Source organism: Rattus norvegicus, chromosome 2 (genome assembly GCF_036323735.1).
Source record: "Rattus norvegicus strain BN/NHsdMcwi chromosome 2, GRCr8, whole genome shotgun sequence".
Classification (NCBI taxonomy): domain Eukaryota; kingdom Metazoa; phylum Chordata; class Mammalia; order Rodentia; family Muridae; genus Rattus; species Rattus norvegicus.
In genome coordinates this window covers 122127658-122149415 of record NC_086020.1, presented here as the reverse complement: position 1 = coordinate 122149415, position 21758 = coordinate 122127658, and the positions used below count along the sequence as shown (strand labels likewise).

Here is a 21758-nt window from a genome sequence, read left to right as displayed (position 1 = left end):
CTCCACTCTCACAACTGCAACAGCATCTGGATTTGGTAGCAAAAGCTAGGGAGTAAAGAAACTGATACTGGCTAATCTTTGAAGATGGTGAGTGCTGAAGGGGAAGAGAATTGGGGTGGAAGAAGGCGGTTCGTAACACTGAAGCCTCAGGCATGCTGCGGGCCATATAGAGCTGTCAGCAGGGCAGAAAATGGGATGTCCACCACCACCACCACCACCACCACCACCACCACCACCACCACCACCACCACCACCACCACCACCACCATCAATTTACTTTATTTTACATTTTTTTAGTGTTAAAAAAAACCATTTCAGGACAAGCCAGTATAAAGAAGACTTCCAATGTAGAGGAGAGTTTAAGAGGAAGAGAAGTTCCTAGGAACACACATTTGAATGTTTGAGCATGGGCCTCTCTAGGGCCCTTTTGCATTTCTCCTCCCTCCTCTGATTTCCTGGGTGAGGCATATGCCTGCTGGCTAGTCTCTATAGCCAATGATGTCTAAGCATTAGTCTCTTTGAAGAATCTGTCTGCTGAAGAGTCTCCAAGAGGCTTACACCATTTTCTGAATAAAGGGTGGCTTTCTACAGTGGGTTTCACTTCATTCTTGACTTCTCCCACCCTTCTTGTCACCAGCTACTTGCCACTTTTAACACTGCAGCTGCACAGAGAGTCCTTTTGGTAACTTTTCTACATTGAGTCATTGCCGTGATACAGTTCTCACACCAAGCCTCTCAAGTTTTCTGCCACTTCCATTCAAACTTTTTAGCTTCCTGCAAAGTCCACACTAAAACAACATTATCTGTGGGAGTCTTTCCATTTCCCCAACAAAATTACACCATCTCTTGAACTCCTATCCAAAGCCTTGTGGTATCCAATGTACTGTAGTTTTCTATTACCGTTATTTAGTTACACCACTAGACTGCACATTCTTGAAAGCAGTGTCTTGATTAGCTTGATAATCCTTGATAATTGGTTTAAGATAATTGAACCAGGGAAAACCCTCAGATACACAGGACACAGGGAACTCAAGGTGAGGGGCAGGACAGGATTCATATTCTCACAAACACCTTTCACACATATTTGAAGAACTGAGTTAACACCCACATCATACATTATTTCAAGATGGAGTCTGGCCACCAATGCTAATTTAGCCTTAAGCTTCTCCTTGTTCTCATCACTAGGAGAAATTGACTGATTTTTTTTAACTCAAGTTCATATTTAGTTGTCCTCTGGGTGGTGTAACTTTTAAAATGCAATCCTCTAGTTTAAAAAAAATAACATATAGCATAACTCCTAGCTTTTAAATATAGTCCTTCAAAATTTAATAAAAATATGCTTTCAGTCAAAATCTATTTAAAAAACAAGCAAACTATTTCTGGACTATCCTAGACTGTTTCCTAGTAGCATCACTGATATATGCTTACTTCACAAGCTGATGAATAGGAAAGCAGAGATTTCATAACACATATACTATACTGGTTTTCTATCTCTTCTATGTAGTGTATTTCAAGATAAAATGTCCCTTTGTTTTATGATTTTTATTTTATGTGTATGAGTCCGTGTGTGTGTGTGTGTGTGTGTGTGTGTGTGTGTGTGTGTGTGGTGTGCACGCGCACACAATATGTGAAGGGTAGGGAGCCATATGGTCCCTTCCTCTTTTCCTCTCTATTTTTCAGGGTCTTTTGCTGAACCCAGGATTCACTGATTGGCTAGGCTAGACAGCCAGAGCCCAGGCCTCTCCCTGTGGGCCCTTCCTTTCCCCCAGCAGAGGACTCGGCTTAGATGTATACATGCTTGGCTTTTATGTGGGTGCCAAGGATCCAAACTCAAATGACACAAATACAATGAAGGGATGAAGAGATCTGGATAAAAAGTAACCTAACTATCAAGTATAGATTTCTCTAGCCTCTGTTTTCTTGTCTGTAAAGTGAGATTAAAGGAGGAAATCTGATTTCTTCCAGCTAAAAAAGCATTGCTGCCACAGGCAACTCAATCCATTCTATACATCTGAGAAAAGCCTTATGTGATTTTATGTTCTTTAAATAAAAATAAAATGCATCATTAATAAAAGATCTGACAGTTTGTCAATCAACAATAAAATGACTAGAATAATTAACAACCAGAAAAAGTTCATACCATGTGTTTTATGTTGTTATCCAGGCCAAAGGGAACAGATCAAGATTTAAGTTTTCATGATTTCTTTATAAAATGCATAAAACTTCACACATAACAATATAAAAGTATAATATACAAGTGGTTAACAGAGTTAAGAGATCCGGAAATTCAGAAAGGCATCTTAAAGGGGATGGGTTACGTCTAAAGTGGACTGTGAAATCAGCAGCAATGCGGAATAGACTCAGCTCTGCGGACGGAAGCAGGCGTCAGAGTGGAACAAAGCTGGTGCATACCGTTAGGCTTACACACACATCTGCAGAAGAAAGCTGTTTTCCAGAACTCAATAATATTGTAGTCATTTCCGGAAATCGGAGGTCTTAGAAATATGAGTAGAGCTAGAGAAATATAAAGGGCAGCATTAAGTCAGGAAACTACGAAGAAAGAAAATAAAACGAGTGGCACCGCCTGGAAAAGCAATCAGTGAAGAAAAAGTGCATGGAAGAGTCCAGGGCTGATATATTAGCAGCGAGTGGGGAAAGATATTGGCAAGAAGATAAAGCAAACAAGAATAACACTCATGGGAAATTAGCTTGTGGTTTAGCACTACTCAAAATCACAACAAGGTTTGCTGAGTTTCTGTAGCAAGAAATCTACTGTTATGTATGGGTGTGAAATGCTCTCAAAGGTTCGCCTGTTTATCACCCGGTCCCTGGTAGTGGTGTGAAGTTGTGAACTGTAGGGGTTTTTGTTTTGTTTTGTTTATTTGTTTTTAACTATTTTATTTCGGTTCTTATATCTATCACCCTTCTCTTCTCCAATCCCTTCTACCACTAGGTAAGAGGGAGAGAAGGTTAAAGGGGAAAGGGGCGTGGCCCTCTATAGGCTACTTCCTGCTGAGGAGGGGTGTACTTCCTTGGGGCCAGTCCAATCTTCGTACTCGGGCTATCCAGCTGCACAGTGAACCAGTTACAATAAGTGCAGCAGCAGGACGAGCTGGCAGCGGCTGGGGCAGCAACAGGGGAAGCAGCTGCCCCTGTACCCCTTGGAGCACTCCCCTTTATACCCTCAGGAGTGCTCGGAATTAAACTATCTGCGGCTGGCAAAGATCCACACTCATCCCAGAGCACACATGAGGCAAACAGTCTGCTGCTATGGACGATCTGAAACAGCCCCATGTTCCTTTCCACACCTGGGATTAAAACACGAACATGTTCACATAGTATAACTTGGGTTTTAAAGAAACCAAAATTCTCACCACAGTGGACCCTTTAGGGTATGGGATATATCTGGAGGAAGTGAGCTGGTTGGGAAGCCAGCCTGCAGGGGTATAGCTTCACCCTACTTCCAGCCAGGATCTCTTGATTTTTGGTCAGAGATGTATAAGGAGTTCCAGTCATACACAACCAGTGTGGACTGCACTGTATTTTCCTACCATGGCAGAACCAAATTAAACCCTGTCTTAAAATGCATCTTGTCAGGCATATGGTCACAGCCATGAGAAAAATACTCCATACACTACTGATGTGGGAATCCAAGGACCCCTGTGCTTTAATTTGTTCTTGCTTTGCTGTATAGAATTTTTAAAGCACACACAAATTAAAAACAGGCTAGATTACGTCTCAAATGTTATGGGACCAGTTGCCATAAGGTCCTAAAGCAGAACTGACTGTATAGAGCAAGCTATTCAAGTTCAAGGGCAGACATTCTGCAGTCTTCCCTGTCAAATGTTCTGTATTGTTATCTACGATCAAAGATTGACTTCATGCCCAAGAAACTTGCTGTTCTAGGTGAAATCTTGGTCTCTCCTTCATTATCAGGAGGAGGAGGCTGAATTTCTTTTAACCATTTCTTATCTTTCCAAAGCACCAGACATGAATATGTATATCACAAAGTTCATCTTGTACCCACCACCAGGCGTCAGACAGGGAGCTCCTAGAGCTTGACTTCCTCTCTGTTACCTTCCACCCGACTGCTGCTAACCTGGAGTCTGGCCCCTTGGCTCTGAAGTTACAAAGATGGTCTTAGTGTGCCTATTAAGATATATAACATACACGCCAACATTCTCCACTTTAAATGTACACTTCAATGTTTTTTAAAACACATCTACTTTTGAACAACCACCTTTATATAATCCTAGAATGCTTCCGTCTTCCTTCTCAGTCCCTGGAAATTCCACGTATGAGGAGGTGGCCGTCATTACTGGGCACTCTTTGGATGTCTTTGCCCATCCTGAGGCTGGTGCACCCCATATAATGTGTTCAAGCAGCCAGTATGGCTCAAATAAAACCTAAGGAGCCCACAAAGGCTTTTCTAAGTGTGCTTCTGAACAGTGTTCACGCCTTGTTTTGTTCTTGTTAAACACTACTGTTGGCTGGGAATAGGAGTGAGGACACTGCTGTGGGACTAGGGCTGTGACTCCATTGGTAGAGTTTACCCAGCATGTATGAAGCTTGGTGTCCATTTCCAGTACTGTACAAACTGAGCTCGGTGGTGCACATCTCCAGTCCAGCACTTGGGAGGTAGAAACATGAAGATTAGTCTGAGGTAATCTTCACCTACCAAGCCTAGGATACTCAGTATACTGTCTTAAATGCAAAGAGAAACAAAACCCTAAATCAGTAGTGTGCATTCCCACCCCGGAGCGAGAAGTGACACCCGGAGCAGCTGTATTAGCTCTCCTGATGATCCTGCTGTGTGATCACAGGACCGAAAGGGGTCTCCAGTTCAGAAGGAGGCTCAGCCCCTGGGTCTGGAGATCTGAAGTTTGGCAGACGCCCCGCCACATCCTTATTCTAGAGAAACCTGTGGTTGCTTTATTCAATTAAAAGATAAATGGTAAATGTATCACACCTACATTGGTTCCCCCCCCCTTTCTTTTTCCTTCTTGGAAACAAGATCTTTCCATGTACCTCATGTGATCCTCCTGCCTCAGCACCTATGGCTGGGATGTACTGTTACATCTAGCTTGTCTTAGCTTTAATTTCACATTTATTCCAAAGTGGAAACATTGGAGAAGTGGCTTTTCCCACCTCCTACTCAAGAGTACACAGGAAACAGCTCTACCCATTTCTGGGCATCAAATCACACTGCTCAATGTTGTTAATAGGCCAGGAACTTCTCAGTTCACTTTAATTCATAGTAGAGATCATACAAAAATTTTCCTCACAACACCAAATAAATGCATTGGAAATTTTTCTAATGTAATTACCAAGAAAAGTGGAAAAAAGAGAAAAAATTCGGAAGAGGCCAACAAACACCAGAACAGTCTGAAATAGGCTACGTGACGTGTTGCAGCAGAACAGGCAAACTCACAATTGGGTAAATATCAACACTTTGTAGAAGTCAGAGCTGACGTTCGGCCCTTAGAAAAGCATTCCTGTCATTTGGATGGCACATGGGAGACAGCTAGGGTAAGGTTTATTAGCTCTTTAAACAGTGTGGAAGACCTTAACTTACATTGGGTTACACTACAATGAACTATGGCAACTGGAAACTGTGTATGCATTTACACATCTAACCTGCTAACCATCAGACTTGAGCTCTGCCTGACCATGCTTAGAAGTCATGCATTACCCTACAGCTAGGCAAGGCCATTTGCAAGCCCATGTCATAATATTGTACACTTATCACATACCTGCTGGAGGCCCAGATATGTCTCACTGTTAAGAGCACTTCTGAAAAGAACCCAAGTTTAGTTCCTAACCTCCGAACTTAGTAGCACTAAGTACACCTACATCTTCAAGTCTGTCTTTAAGAAAAACAATGCTATATTTTTTCCTTTTAACTGGGTTTCACTATAACTCTAAGTCCCAACATTAGAGCCAGAGATCATAAGAGTGATGCCATCCAATTGTCATTTAAAGACCTCGTGGTAACTGATCAAGGGAACCTGAATCACTTTCCCAAGCCAAAACTTTGTAAAGCAGGTGACCTCCAGAGCAGACAACAAAGAAAGAACTGCCTACTAAGGCCCTCTGTGCAGTAAAAGCTCTCACTGCAGACTGGTGCTACCCTAAAACAATATCCTTCATTTTGAGGGTTTTAAATACGATGTGGAAATTTGGGGACCACAGGAGAGGAAGTCTGCCACCTATAGGTCAGAGGAAAGAAGGCCTCACGAGGCCTTTTCAGAACCAACTGTTCTAAGTGAGGCTTTAGGAGGGTAATGAGGTGCAACAGGACTTTCAGAAAAGGATGCTGTCTTCATGTTTTGGCTACTGTAATAACCTTTTAATTAGCATGCTGCGTTGTGGTAGCCAAAATAAAAATAAAAAGCTAAATACTATGAATCCCCATTTAGAAAGAACAGAAATGTGGATGTGAGCTCTCTCCCTGCCCCCTAGCATTTCCTTCTCATTGCTAAGAGTTATCAGAATGAGCAATGAAAACTTAGCATTGTGGATAAACACTGAGAGAAAGCTTAAGTTCTTAATTCATATAGTCTACCAAGATAAATTTCAGATGAGTTACACATTTAAGCTTGGGAGAATTAATAGCCTTTATGAATCTGTAATAAGTCTCAAGGTTGCAAGGATATTTCTTCATCTTCCCAACTGAGATTGACTACAAAGAGGGAAAAAACCCCACATTACCAGGCAGTGGTCACTCACTGTGCAGGGTGAAGGTCACACCACAGAACTCTTCCTAAGGATGTTAGTGAAACTACTGAATAGGTCAATTCATACAAATAGATAATTTGGTGTATCTTCAATGATGCCACTTTGGGGTCAAAATAGATTTATACTGACACAGACACTCACATTTAAGAAGCCTTGGAAAACCATTCCTTAAATATTAATAGTCGCTGTGGGATTGAAAAAGACAAAAGGAAAAGAGACATTCCTCTAAATGTGCTTGAACCCAAACGATGCTCCACCATCCCACAAGGACACTTGCTCAACTCTGTATACAGCGGCTTTATTTGTAACAGCCAGAAAATGGAAGCAACCTAGATGTCTCTCAGCTCAAGAATGGATAGAGAAAATGTAGTTCATCTACATAATGGAATACTAGTCACTTATTAAAAACAAAGACATTATGAATTTTTCAGGCAAATGGATGGATCTTGAGAATATCATCCTAGTGAGGTAACCCAAGTCCCAGAAGGACTTACACGGTATGTAAATGGGTTATTAGCCATAAAATACAGGATACCAATGCAACAGTACAAACAACCCAAATAAGTTAAACAAGAAGGAAGGTACAAGTGAGGATACTTGAGTCTCACTTAGAAGAGGGAATAAAATATTCATAAGAGGCAGGTGGAGGGAGGGAACTGGATGGGAGCGGGGGAGAGGGAAATGGGGGCAGTGTTCCTGATCAGGTATGGGGAGGGATGACCAGATGGACATGAGAATGAATGGAAAATCTATTACGGACAGGAGTGGGAAGGTGTGGGGCATCTCCAAGAAGAGACAGAGATGGATAAGGGAGGCACCTAAGAATCAATCAATAGGGGATCCTTAATTGTAACACATAACACTGGGGATATGGAGCCTGCAGAAGCTACCTCCTGCAGCCAGGCAGGATTCCAAATGGAGCAATCGGGACAACAACCCACTTACAAAACTTTCAACCCAAAACTTACCCTGTCTACAAGAAATGCAGAGACCAAGGACGGAGCAGAGACTGTGGGAATGGCCAACCACTAACAGCCCAATGTGAGACCCATGGGTAGGCACCAAGCCTTGACATTATTAATGAAACTGTTGTGCTTGTAGACAGGAGTCTAGCATGACTGTCCTCTAAGACAGTCACCCAGCAGCTGACTCAGACAGATGCGGACAACCATAGTCCCAGTGAAGCTTGGGGACTCTTAAGGAAACGGAGGAAAGATTGTGGGCCCTGAAGGAGGTAGAAACTCAACAGGAAAATCAACAGAGTCAACTAACCTGGATCTTTGGGGCTCTCAGAGACTGAACACCAAATAACATACATAGGCTGGACCTAGCCCCAACCCCACCTCCCCACATATGCAGCAGATGTGCAGCTTGGTCTTCAGGTGGGTCCTGAACAACTAGGGAAGCGGCTATCCCAAAAGCTGTTGCCTGCACGTGGAATATGTTCTTCTAGCTGGGCTGCCCTGTCTAGCCTCATTGGGAGAGGATGTGCCTAGCCTCACAAAGACTTGATGTGCCAGGGTGGGCACCCACTCAGAGAAGGGAGGGAGAATGAAGGAAGGGTGACTGGGAGGGGGAGTGAGCATGATATAAAGCGAATAAGCAAAACAATCAACACAGAGACCACACACACAGATGTGCTTGAAGAATAAAGCCAGGCATAGTGGATCTATTTTGGAAGGATGAGAAGGTGTGGCCTTATTGGAGGTGTGTTATTAAACCAAGTGAAGTCTTTAAGGTTTCAAAAGACTTGCACCCCAACCCTCTACCTCTCACTATCAAATCAAGACGTAAGCTCTCAGATGCTCCTATTACATCTCTGCTCTGTCATTATGGCTCCAACCCTCTGAAACCATTACTCCAAATTAAACAATTTTTTTTGTAAGTTGCCTTGGTCATGATGTCTTATTACAGCAAATAGGAAAGTAACCAGATAACATCTCTATTCTTACTGTAGCTGCAAAGAATATAATGCCTTGACCAATCTTTACCTAGCCCATGACCATGACTGGTTTGACTAAACGTTGAAGGATGTAATCACTCCCGTTAGACAAACAAGTGGGGTTTTTTTCTGCTTAAGCAATGAGTATCACAAGTTCTATGTTCCTTTCCTACAAGAGAACACCCAATGTTCAGGGACCTGCCACTGGCCCTCTGGGCTGCTTTTGTGGAAGAAGCCAAGGAACTGACAAAAGCCAACATGACACTTTGAGGGCTGGAGAGATGGCTCAGTGGTTAAGAACACAACACTTTGAATGCAGACTCTGTGACAAATAGCAGACGTTCTTTGCCTCTGATCCAGCTGTTGTGTACATCCCAGTACGTGTGAAACAATAACAGGCTAATCTGTTACTGCATAAATAGGGTAAAATACAGAACTGCAGTTATTGATAGACATCAACTCTTTCATTCTTGGCAACAGCTGGTAATTTACACACTATGATCTGACTATTAAAATCTATTAAGTCTGGAGAAGTGGCTCAAAGGTGCTTGCTGCTCTTGTACTGCTGGGTTCCAGCACCCAATACTGGGTGGCTTATAATAACCTATAATTATAGCTCCGGGGAGCTGATCCCCTCTTCTGGCCTTCTCAGGGATATGTGTGTGTATGTATGTATGTATGTATGTATGTATGTATGTATGTATGTGTATATATATATGTATATATATATATGTATATATATACACACACTACAAAAATAAAACTCCATCTAATTCCTGAGAATTCATCTGTGTGTGTACAAGTCCAGTAATTATTTCGCTGTCTGTCTGAAGCACTAAGAGCACTAAATCCAACGCTCGGCGCCACGCTTCAATCTTTGGTGTAACAGTATCATAAACTCTTGGAACCAGCTCCAGGTTATTGGAAATATCTGAATGAAAAAGTCCACTACTTAGTTCACTATATTCACTCAAGATATACGATGAAGGAGAGCCAGAGTCAGCGGCACTTTGTACATGATGTTGAATGAACGTGCTAGCTTCCACTGCTGATGGGTAAGTGGCAGTGTTGCACATGATAGCTGACAAGAATTCATGCCACCCACCTGCCAGACACTTCAGCACAGTAGGTCTGTAGACTGACAGAGATGAGGCCATCCAAGAGGAAGAATCAGGAAGCCATCCTAAACAAGCATGGTTTCCTTTATTTAAAGATTGCTCAGCAAGAATTTGAAGATGGCTAAGACATAAAAATTCAACAGCACCACCTCCAAGGAAAACCTTCTCCTCTTTTAGGGCATGACATAAACGATTCACACAAGACCAGAACCTGTCTTCCTTCATTTCCATCTGAGCACTTGCTGGACTGGTGAGTACTGCTGTAATCAAATTAATTCCTTCTGCTGTTAACAAGATTTCTCTGTTGCTCCTGTTTATATCATGAGGACCTGTCCAGAAGGTCACAGAGACTCCATTGCCCACACAGTCTTCATTCACTTGTGTAACATAGGCCACTGGCACTGCTCTTGTGGCCTCTGCAAATGCCTGCAGCACTCTGCCATTCACTGAGCCAATTACCAGCCGCTTACTGTGCATGCATTTTTCAGTCAAGTGTTCAGATACACTTCCTTGTACCAAGATGAGGTTCACATTGAACTGAATCAACACCTCTAACACACGATTTGTCCACAGTTCTTCTGTGCTGTCTTCTGAAAGCTGCCCACTATCTGACTTTGTCCTAATATTTACAGACTTATTAAATCCCAGGTGGCGGTAACTCTCTGTGAGGTCACCCTCGATGAGAATCACCCGGAAAGGCTGATCCTGCAACTCCTTAATCAGAGTAATACTAGGCATGGTTACAGAAGTGACATATCCTAGACAAACACAGGAGAAAGTTTCAGGTAAACCTGGGAGGCAGCAGGTGAGTAGTCTTGAAATATCAAACATAAAGGGTGCCATACAGTTGGCCGGCTGCAGACACACAGCCTGCCACTGCAGCCTCACTGCTGCTTTAGCCAATGTCATGCTGCTGTGATCTCCATGGCTCAAGCCAACCGCTAACTCCCCCAAATCATTACATCTAAGCACTTTCGGAGTTGATCGAAGATGTTCTAGAAATCCATCAGGTCTGCTTATCCAGTGGCTATTTTCTGTTCTATTAAAATGCCTACTGTGAGTTAGTGCTGACTTTCTGCAGAAGGAATCTGTATATAGATTGTTTTTCAGAGCTTGTGATGTGTTTTCTGTTTCAACTTTAGCCTGGGGTTTGAAGAATTCGGGTGATTTAGCACGTCTCCCAGAAAGACTGTAAGTGGACAACAATTGAGATGTGGCATCTTTGAAATCATGTTTTTCCTCTAACAACCCAGAACCTGAAGGGACTTGTAGAAAGGGACACAAACTGACATCAACGGTTTCAAGTTTATAAACTGTACTTGTGTTGTCAATATGATCAAATACATTGTGTATGGGTACTTGAAGGGACACAACTGCTTCAATGCAAGAGTTCAGGCCTTCTGACATCACTGACACTATCACTGTAGTGGGAACCCCCAGATGGAGACAATCTTCAACAGCCCTGCTCCATGCACCAACAAGAAACAAAAGAGTGCTGGCTCCAGTTTTGTATGTGACATTCTGTGCTTGAACTGCTTCGTTGAGAAGGTGCCCCACGGCACAGGTTAGATCCAATCCTTCAAGAAGCCTGACTGTTGATCCGACTAACACACTTTCATGACACTCTGCATCTGTAATAAACTTGGTGGCCTTTACTGGACCTAGGAAACTTCTTCCTGTTTGTGCAAATGATGAAAGTTGTTGAAGTCCCACATGCCTTCTTCTGTTTAGGACCCTATAATCCATCTCCATGAATAATTATCTGCAAATAAACAAAACACTTGAAACTTTACTCAGAGTGATTTATGATTGACAGGTGCTACATACAGTGAAGAAAACACAGCTCACATTTTGGATATAGTTTCAATTAAATGTGATCAGAATGACAATGTAGAATAGCCATGACTCATCATGGGTGGCAGGGTGGTACAAAGAGCTGATCACCACATGGCTGAGGAAATGCAGCAGAGAACAAGGTAACAACAAGGTTTCTAGAAGGCAAACTATAGAATGAGACTTAAACTTTTATTTGTGATTTTTTTTTTTGAGACAGGGTCTTGCTATGTAGCTCGGGTAGTCTTAAATCCATGATCACCTTCTCCACCCTGAGAGTGCTAGAACTATAGGTGTGTTCTATCACGTCACCTGCAGGGTAACTTGTATAAACTGAGCCAGCAAATTGAAGAAAAAGGTAATGAATGTACAAATATGTTAAAAGGGAAAAAAGGGAGGGAGGAAGGGGAGGGGAGGGAAGCCTAGTGTTATAGCACACATGGCAAGGAGCTGAAGGACCTGAGGTTCCAGTACGGAAGGAGTTATATCATGAAGGACATCTCATGATAAGCAAGAAACTGAAGCTTTATTCTACAATGGAAAGCACAAATGTTAAGATTAAAAAATCTCTTACGCAGTGTTGAAAGCGTGTACTTCTGAGTCTAGAAGCCTGGGCCTGAGGTGGGGAGCCCTTCAGTTTGCATATGTGGAAATTGAGACTAATCCCAAAAGCTACTTCACAGCTAGTATGAGTCCAGTGCAGTGCTCAGAACAGTGCCCAGAGTACAATTTGATGTGTGCTCAGATAAATTACCGTTCTGCTAAGTTTGGACTGACTAGCAAGTACCAGACTAAAGGTAGAGCTATGAAATATGAAGATGGATAGAGGGGAGAAAGAGTTGGGCACCAATTACACTATGAAGGAAAAACCATGCTATGTAAAGAGAGATCCAAGAGCAATTGAAATTACTCAAGACAATATTTTAGAAGTCACATCCAAAATGAATACCATCAATAGAAAGACTATTGGTTCAATACTAAAGGCTTTTAAACATTGTGCTTTCTAAGTCAAAAACCACCTAGAATAAAACTACTGCCTTGTGAGGTGTGAATTCCATTAGGTAAGGGACTGAAGTTAAGAGACACTGTAAGACTTCATGATCTTTGAAGATTTTTAATCAGAATCTTTTAAGTCTTACATATAAAAAGCAAACAGTTCATATTTTGGCTTATCTTCTAGTACTGACCATAACTGGTAAATTTACTTCTGAACTACATTCATTTGTGAAAGTGAAGAGCACTATACTGAACACAATGTTTAGGATCAAGGACAGGCACTACTCCTACAGAATAGCTTCTTACAGACTGACAATGATTAAGGTAGAAAGGATGGGCAGGCCCAAACCATATGTGAGGGATTACAGATCTCTTTCTCAAGTCCTCTTTTCAATGAATTTCTCAACCTTATATAGTGAACACTTACAATATATTCACATATATTCCTTGATAACATCGAAATATACTCTAGGACTCACTACTTGAACAATCCTTAGATTCATCATGCCTTACATCTCTCTGGTCTTACTTTGTCTATGCTTCACCACCTTTTCTTGTATCTCCCTACTAAACTCTCAATTCTATTTATCAATGGTTTCAGTCACTACATCTTCAAATCTTCTGCCTTCCTTTGGTTTCATCTTTATAAAGCTACTAATCTTGATGGAATGAAGTGATTTTAATGTAAAGAATACAATTTACATTCTGTAAATTCACAATGTTGTATAACTACCACCTCTAAACTGCTCCAAAAGATTTAACAGCCACAAAAGAAAATCGGAAATCTATTAAACAGTAACTCTATGTTCCCTTAGTAATTGGTGATTACTAATTTACTTTCACTCTCCATGTTTAGACCTATTCTTGGTATTTTATATGAATGGAATCATGAAATATGTAACCTTTCGGCATTTTATTATGTTTTGAGGTTCTTTGCCTTTATTATTTATCATTATCTTATTATCTCTGCTTTCCTTAGTGGAATAGTACTCCTTAGAAGGCACTACATTTTATATATCCATCGATGCATGCTAGACATTTGAGTTGTTTCCACTTTTGGCTACTTTGCTTGTGTGCTCTGCTGCAAGTACGTTTTTGAACCTTACTTCCAAATCTTTTAGCTATAAATCTAGGCGTGGAATTCCTGAGCCATATGGTAATTCTGCATTTAGCTTAGGAAACTACACAGATGTTTTCCCAAACAGTAGAGCATTGCCAGCAGCAATGATGGACAAAGGTTTTGATTTCTCCACATTCTCAATGCATTAGTTTTCCAGGGCTGATACTCAAAATTACAATTGTCAGGAGGATACCATAACATTCAACAACACATTCAGCTCTTGAGATGGTGACGTTGCAGGGCAGTGCTTCCTCTTAGGACTCTGGGGAAGGTTTTTTTTTTTTTTTTTTCCTTCTCCTTCCAGCTTCTAGTTGCTTCTGGCAGTCTTTGGCTTTTAGTTGCATAACTTTAATCTTTGCCTTCAATTGTCCCTTTGGTTAATTACAACATCAGTTACTGGACTTAGAGCCTACCCTAATCCAGTATGACTTCATCTTAACTAATTGCATCTGCAAAGACTACTTTCAAGTAAAATCACATTCTGGGTAGATATGTGACAGTACACTCTCAGTCATTAGTATATTCAACAACATTTTGGTTTTGGTTTTGTAAAATTTTAAACACCTTAGTAGATGTGAAAAGATAGCTCCCTGTGGTTTTGACTTCCATTTTCCTAATGAATAATGACGTTAAACATCTTTTGATGGGCCTATTAGACATTTATATATCTTCTTTGTAGAAATGCCTATTGATGTTTTCTGCCTATTTTAAGAGTACACTTTTAAAGGTTTATAGTGTTGAGTTACAAAATTCTTTATACATGTCAGATAATAAACCCTATGCAAAAAGAACCAATCTCACACTTGTACATCAACTGTCCACCGAAAAACAAGATTTGAAAAACATAAAAGCAAACTCAGCATGTGTAGTCAACATGAAACATATTGTCATCATTCCTTAAACAATGTCTTATAGCAACTATTAACTTAGCATTTATATTTTCTTAGTCCATCATTATATTAATTTTAAGAATAACATATACCTAGTATACGTAGGCTAGATTTGAATACTCTATCATTTTATGTAAAACACTAATGCATGTGTAGACTTTAGTTTCTATAGTGGAATCCTAAAAGCATTCCCCTATGGACACTAAGGGGCCTGCCTTATTTGATTGGTACAATCAATCTACCATTCTATAGAATGTCTTTCCTGTTTTTATAATGCATTTGACTCGTAAACATTTTTATTTTTATGGTAAACTTTTGATAAAATTTAACATTTATTTTTCAATACTGCTCATGAATCCACTTCCAAATGCAAGTTGATACTGATTTAATCCAGTGTTTTCTTCTGAATTCTATTCATTATGTAATGATTGATTTGGGACTAATTTTCATATATGATGTAAGGCTGAGGTCCTTTCACATGTGGATATCCAGTTGTTTGATCCCTACCACCTGTTGAATCAACTATTCTCTTTTGCGTGTTCTTAGTACCTTTATCAAAAATCAACTTGCTAAACATGCATGGGTTTATATCTCTGGGCTGTGAATTCAACTGTATTGGGCAAAGTAATCACTCTGTGCCAATACAATACTGTTATAAAAACTGTAGCTTTCTGTTAAGTTTGAAGCCAAGAAATTTGTGTTCTAAGTGTTCGTTTCTTTACATTTATATTTGTAATTTGCTAAAAGCTTAATTTTGGAGTTAGTAGTCTAGCTTTCCCTTCAAGAATATCTAGTTAATAAAAACAAAATGCTGAAAGAACAAGTTTAAAGGTCTGGCTGCATGCAGGTCCCCCAACAACTGGAGCAGGGGCTCTCCCTGAATATGTGGCCTGCCTATGGATCCCATCCCCCTAACTGGGCCACCTTGCTTGGCCTCAGTGGGAGAGGATGTGCCTAGTCCCACAGTGACTGAATGAGCAGGGGTGGGGGACACCAAGTGGGGGGCTCCCTCTTCTCAGAGAAGAAGGGGACCAGAGGATGAGGGAGGATCTGTGTGACAGGATATTGGGAGGAGAAAGGGGCTGATATTGGGATATAAAGCAAATAAATAAATTAATAATAAAGAAGAGAAAACGGAGATGAAAAGAAAAAAAGTCTGGTTGGTTTTCACTGCTAACAAAACTTGAGAGTTTCCCTTATACAACAGGCTTGTCACATATTACAAATGAAATCACAACAAAAATTTAAGGTCGTTACTAAAGTAACTAACCTGTTTGTGGAAAATGAAGCATGATAATTGAGTAACAGACACGAAAATCTCCTAACTATTAAGTCAAAGGGTAAAACTCCATGTAAGTCCTGCTGGTTAATTACTGCATCAACTACGCTGCTTCGCTCTCAGTGTGATAGTAACTTATCCTCTCTTCTTTAGAATCTTCATTTCCCTCCTTCAAACCCTTTGCCTTCTTCCAAGTCCTGTTGACACCCTTAACTTATAGATGCTTTATGTCATTTGTGGGTGGGGGATGACATTAAGGGCTCCGGTCTCCTTTCTAGAATGTTAAAGCTATCAAGATACAGTCTGTGAGTGGGATACAACCCAAGATAATAGGAAAAAAAACCCATAGGTATTTCTGTCTGTATTGAATTATGTTACAAAAGGGACAGATAAAGGATGGATTTCAACAATCTACAAGGAAAAAGTAATACACAACACATATCAAAATACCCAAAAGAGATCTTTTAGCATTTGAAGACTCTAATTCCAAGTTTGAGTAGTAACTGAAAATTTATCTTCGCATCCCTACCTTGGGAAGAGTCCTAAATGATTCTGAAGAGGCTCCAATAGGCTCAACTCAAAATAAGAATGTCTTCTTTTCTAGGAGGTTGGATATCAAAGGCGATGGCAGCAACAGGGATGGGAGATGGGTAATTTCAAAAGCGATTAGATCCCTCTGGTAACTGTTCGTGGCAGTGCACTACCTCAACCTGACTTTTGTTCTGCTGTGCCTGGCCAGAAAGCCTTCCTGGAACACGTCAGGTTTGTTGCTCGTCAGACTGTTTCCTTAGCTTTCCATGTGCAATGGGGAGCAGAGTCAGATTACTTAAATGGTTTTGACTTCAGGAGTCGTCTTCTTCGAAGATCATATCGCGTTTGCTTTTCAGGAGCTATGTTTAAAAGCGCTGTATTTTTTTGATAGGTATAACTAGGATTTTCATCTCACCAGAACTAAGTCTGGTCCTCTCCAGTCTACTTGTAACACCATAATCTAACCACAACACTCCACTTTTAGAAGCCTCTCAGAAAATAGTCTTTGCTCCTGCTTGGCATAGGGAGTTCCTATAAAAGTGACTCACATCCTTTCACTTCTATACTCAGAATGTTACAAAGTCTCCCTAACTCACTCAAATAAAAGCCTTGTGCCCACACAGTACTAAAACCCACACTTCTTCCTTTCTGACTCATCTGCTTTGCTCAGGCCTCCTTTGTGTTTTTAGACTATGCAAAGCATGTTCCCTACCTCAGTGTTTCTAAGTGTCCCTCTTTCTGGAATTCTCTTCTTCAAGAAATCTACCATGTCTGTCTGTATGACTGTCTGGTTCTTGAAATCTATTTAAAATTAGTATTATGACTTTGAGAACTGCCCAAGTATAACTTTTCAGACGAGCTACGTGACTTGAGAAAAACCAATAGATTATAGGTAAATGACTTAACACTTTACTTCACTCACAAGATATTATGAATTTACATCCTTTGAATTCCCACTGGGAAACTTAAAGCAGGAGAAGCGGCTTTCTACTCTGAGAATAAACTTACCTATTCCCCAGGAGCCTAAGGAGATTTAAGGATTACAACCTGAGTGTCTGCGAGGTGAGGTGGCAGTTTTGGGAATGCGCCATGTTTACTCCGCACACTAGGAAGAGATTGCACTGCACTCTTCCAGCCCAGGAGGGCCCACGCCGTCCTCGGTCCGGGACTGGCGTTTCGCCCCGCGAGGACGCCACCACCACCTCTCTGGCTCCACGCTACCGCGTGCCCTCGAGCGGCTCTAAGGCCGGAAGGCCGCAGGACGGTTGTTCGGTGTGTGGAGAGTCTAGGGACACGCGGGACAGAGAGCTCGCCCCAACCCTCCCTGCCTTCCGGCCCACAGGGCCCACGACCCTCCTCACCACTCACCGATCTGCACAGCACCGGAACCCAACCAGTCCCGCCTACTTGCGCGCGGTCAGAGCAGTCTTGCCTTTCCATTGGGCGCAATGGCCGTCAATCACGGGAGCTGGTGGGCGGGCTTGCGCTCTTAGTGCGGCTCTAGCAACCGCCCGCCCCAAGCCCGCCCGGCTGAAGGCAAGGCTGCCGTTGCGTGGGCGCGGGCAGGGGCTTGGGTAGGGGATATGGTGAGTGCTGTGAGACCCCGGTGTTCTTTCCTGTTTCCTGCCTTTCCTGTCAGGATCCTTGAATACTTAACCTTTAGTGGCTAAGCCAGGGGATAGATATGGGTCTCCTTTTCCTTTTATCCACCGATGCCTGCAGTCTATAAGGGTGGTCCTGCGATAAAGAGACATGGTCCTGGGGTACAGAGACCTCTGTCTACACAGAGGGGCTTCAAGATAGGGAAGCGTGCAGAGCAGAAGCCTTCAACCTCAGGCCACCAACAGCCAGCGGGCCACTGAGGTAGTCAGGGGGGCCACCAACACAGCCACTGACTGGAAGCAGGCTAAATAAATAACCACTCAATAATGGAAAGTGGGAGAGGATGATTGTGTCCCAATAAGCATCCCCTAGCTGTTTGCTGCTTGGTGGGTTCTTTTTTTTTTTTCTTCCACTCTGTCCCACCCTTTCAACATTCTGATGCTAGATAGGAGAGAACAAAAGGATAGAGGGGAAAGGAATTGTGATATTGTTAGACTACTTCCTGCTGATTAGGGGTGTAGAGTTCCTTGGGACAAGTTTGATCTTTGCTGTCAGGATATCTAATTTCTTCTTTGCACATGACTACTTGACAAACAGAAACAACCACAACCCCACCTCTTGAGGCCTCAGCATTTATATACCTTCTGAAAAGCTGTCAGAATTCCAAAAGTCACACAGTGGAATCCATCTGCCAAGAGGCGAATCATAGTCGGCTGCTGTGGACAATCTGAAGTAGCCCCATATCCCACACCTGGGATAAAACGAAAACACATTCCCATAACATTTCTGTGTTTTTCAAGGAAACTAAAACTCTCACTAAATCAAGCATGGACTGTGATAAACGTATGGGAAATGCACATTTCTTTAAAAACCTAACCGCGTTCTGATACCCCACAGTGTTATGCTAGCTTACTTAGCTGTGTCTCCCTTCCAAAGCTCTAGTTTTAAGAGGAAAATCTAGGGGTTGGGGATTTAGCTCAGTGGTAGAGCGCTTGCCTAGGAAGCGCAAGGCCCTGGGTTCGGTCCCCAGCTCCGAAAAAAAGAACAAAAAAAAAAAAAAAAAAAAAAAGAGGAAAATCTAAGAAGAAAAAAAAACCACATTTTCTATCAAATTAATCAACTTAGGAGACTCAGACAGGACTGAGATTTTCAGGGCCATCTGAGCTCCACTGGGTGGCCCTGTCTCAACAGATGTGGGGAAAAGATGTCAATAACCAAAAACATTAACAAGGTGGGGAATGAGCTCATTCTATGAAAGGAAATGGGATGGTGACTATGTCATTCTAGTTACACCGTTTTCACCCACGTGTACGCTTATTGCAGGCATCCAGCCATCGCACAACTTTAGACCAATGGAAGAAAAAAGCGGCAAAAGTTGAATTGAATGACACCCAAAAGCAAGAAATTAAAGAGGCCTTTGACTTGTTCGATATTGATGGATCTGGAACCATAGATCTGAAAGAATTGAAGGTTCTGAAATTATTTCTAAGACATTTGAAAAACCAGTGTGTGTACGTGTGTGTGTGTGTGTGTGTGTGTGTGTGTGTGTGTGTGTGTGTCTGCCTGCCTGCCTGCCTGCCTGCCTGTCTGTCTTAGGGGAATGGAACCCAAGGCTCTACCACTAGACTTGCTCACAGATGCCACCTATAATAGCATTCTGCTGAAAGGTATGTACGTATGCTTGCCCTAAGTCAACAAAACAATATCTTGTAACATTTTAGTTGTGTCCTTGGTTGATGAGTAAGTCAAACCCCGGAACTATCCAAGTTCCATACCCTGTCTGTAAATCTTATTTATTCTGTAATTATAATGTGCATATAGTTTTATATGCTATTAATTAGTAATTTGAAAGTTCAAAATGAGATCATGGCATATTAAAATATGTCCCCCCTCCTATTGCAGATTGCAATGCGGGCCTTAGGATTTGAGCCGAAGAAAGAAGAAGTAAAACAGTTGATAACTGAAATCGACAAGGAAGGGACAGGCACCATTTGTTTTGAAGATTTTTTCGCCATTATGAGCATAAAAATGGTATAGTCTATTTTCCAAAGAAACACTAGCAGAGACTTGTACGTGGCTAGAGCTGGGCATAGAGATTTCATGGGCAAACTGGGACTAGATATTAAGGGTGGGCGGAATATGACAGCAAGAACCGAGGTATTTTTCAGAGTAGTAAAGATTGTGGAGAAGAGTTTAGTTGGGAAGTACTGATATCTGGCACCACAGAGTGCCTACTTTGGCCACTGTTCCTGAGACTACTCCAGCCCTTGGAGCTTGGTGCCTTATGGGCCTTGAGGGCAGGCCCATGTTGGAGTCATTGTTTAAGAGGCAGTCTGCTGAGAACTCAGCCTCCTGATACAAATGTGCCCACACAGCTGTAGAATTAATAGACCTACTAAGTCCAGCTTGCTAGAACAAATAAACAACCAATGACACCTCATTTTCTAAAGAGTGAAAAGGACGAGAAGGAAGAAATACTGAAGGCGTTTAAATTATTTGATGACGATGCTACTGGAAGCATATCACTAAATAACATCAAGAGGGTTGCCAAGGAGCTAGGGGAAAACTTAACCGAAGATGAGTTACAGGTAAGTCTTATTTATTTTATAATTATAATGTGTGTATAGTTTTATATGGCTTGTGTAACTTAGTTGTACTTATCAAAAACAAAAATTCCTGTTGAATTTCTATCACTGTACATCTTCAGTAGTTTTGGTCTTTTGTGTTACGTCCATTTTACAGGAAATGCTTGATGAAGCTGATCGTGATGGGGATGGAGAGATAAATGAGGAAGAATTCTTGAAGATGATGAGGAAGACCAGCCTTTATTAGCTCTGCTTTGTGCTGTCCAAGACAGCTTGCCAGTTAAGCAGTTCAGTAATGTAATACCTTAGTGTACCCATTTCCATTTTTGTTTTGGTTAGTCCCTTGGTGTCTACTCTGTGCCAGAAGTTATGTGTCCCTACCAATGTCATTAAATCTGTAGTAGCAAGAAACAAACAAACAAACAAACAAACAAAAGCATGATTTATTTGAACCATGAACCACAAAAACAGTATTTCCTTATGCTATTTTTAAAGCTGTAGATTCCAAAGACATTTAACTTTTTATTTTTCAGTTGAATAAACTTGACCCCCAAATCCAGATGAAATTGTTTTTAAAAACAATCTGAAAATGGCATTTTTCCATTATTTCCTTTTAAATAACTTTTAAAAAGTTGATAAGCGTGTTTTTTAATCTGCTCCTCCAATATGTAAAGTGTTAATAAAACTGGCTGAAGTAGTGTTTTTAATTCTCTTCTGGTAGTTCCTGCTGGGCTTTGAATGACTCCTCAGCTCAGGCAACGTGGAAGTGGGTTTTAAGGGGCCATTAAGATCCCTCCTTTATTGATGAGGTTAAGACTCTTTAAAAGAGCCTTCAAGGCCTATGAGATGACTCAGCAGATCAAATCACAGATTTGTCACTGTGCCTGACAACCTGATTTGGTTCTATATGGTGGAAGGTGAGAATTAGCTCCTGCAAGTTGTCCTCTGAGAGCCACATACATGCTATAATGTGTGAGCCCTCACACACATGCAAATATATTATAAATGTATTATTACACATATGGGTGTTTTACCTGCATCTATGTCTCTGTGCTGCTTGAGTGCTATAGAAGCCAGAGGGCTTTGGAGTTACAGAAGGGTTGTGAGCTTCTAGGTAGATGCTG

At 41.5% G+C, this 21758-nt stretch overlaps 2 protein-coding genes across 4 annotated transcripts; one reads left to right on the top strand and one right to left on the bottom strand.

The window, feature by feature from the left end:
- Positions 1-263: 263 nt before the first annotated feature.
- Bbs12 (Bardet-Biedl syndrome 12) lies at positions 264-17866 on the bottom strand. 3 transcript variants are annotated; one of them, NM_001399323.1, is made up of 2 exons: positions 17456-17860; positions 264-11560 (listed from the first exon to the last, which is right to left on the bottom strand). In NM_001399323.1, the coding sequence occupies exon 2, from the start codon at positions 11548-11550 to the stop codon at positions 9430-9432; it is 2121 nt and encodes a 706-aa protein (NP_001386252.1). In that variant the 5' UTR covers positions 11551-11560; positions 17456-17860; the 3' UTR covers positions 264-9429. The 3 variants fall into 3 exon arrangements, with proteins under 3 accessions (NP_001386252.1, XP_006232350.1, XP_006232351.1); XM_006232288.5 differs by having other exon boundaries at positions 2129-11560; positions 17816-17866; XM_006232289.5 differs by having other exon boundaries at positions 2129-11560; positions 16446-17837.
- Positions 17867-17975: 109 nt separating this feature from the next.
- On the top strand, positions 17976-21335 carry Cetn4 (centrin 4). The gene is made up of 5 exons (NM_001271151.1): positions 17976-18033; positions 19373-19519; positions 19952-20080; positions 20500-20637; positions 20792-21335. The coding sequence occupies exons 1-5, from the start codon at positions 18031-18033 to the stop codon at positions 20879-20881; spliced, it is 507 nt and encodes a 168-aa protein (NP_001258080.1). The 5' UTR covers positions 17976-18030; the 3' UTR covers positions 20882-21335.
- The last annotated feature ends 423 nt before the right edge of the window (positions 21336-21758 follow it).

Bases quoted from the DNA above. Each gene is read 5' to 3' on its own strand.
- Bbs12 (XM_006232288.5), bottom strand. From the start codon at position 11,550: ATGGAGATGGATTATAGGGTCCTAAACAGAAGAAGGCATGTGGGACTT.
- Cetn4 (NM_001271151.1), top strand. The intron at 20,081-20,499 runs GTATAGTCTATT...CATTTTCTAAAG, and splicing joins CCATTATGAGCATAAAAATG to AGTGAAAAGGACGAGAAGGA. The intron at 20,638-20,791 runs GTAAGTCTTATT...TCCATTTTACAG, and splicing joins TAACCGAAGATGAGTTACAG to GAAATGCTTGATGAAGCTGA.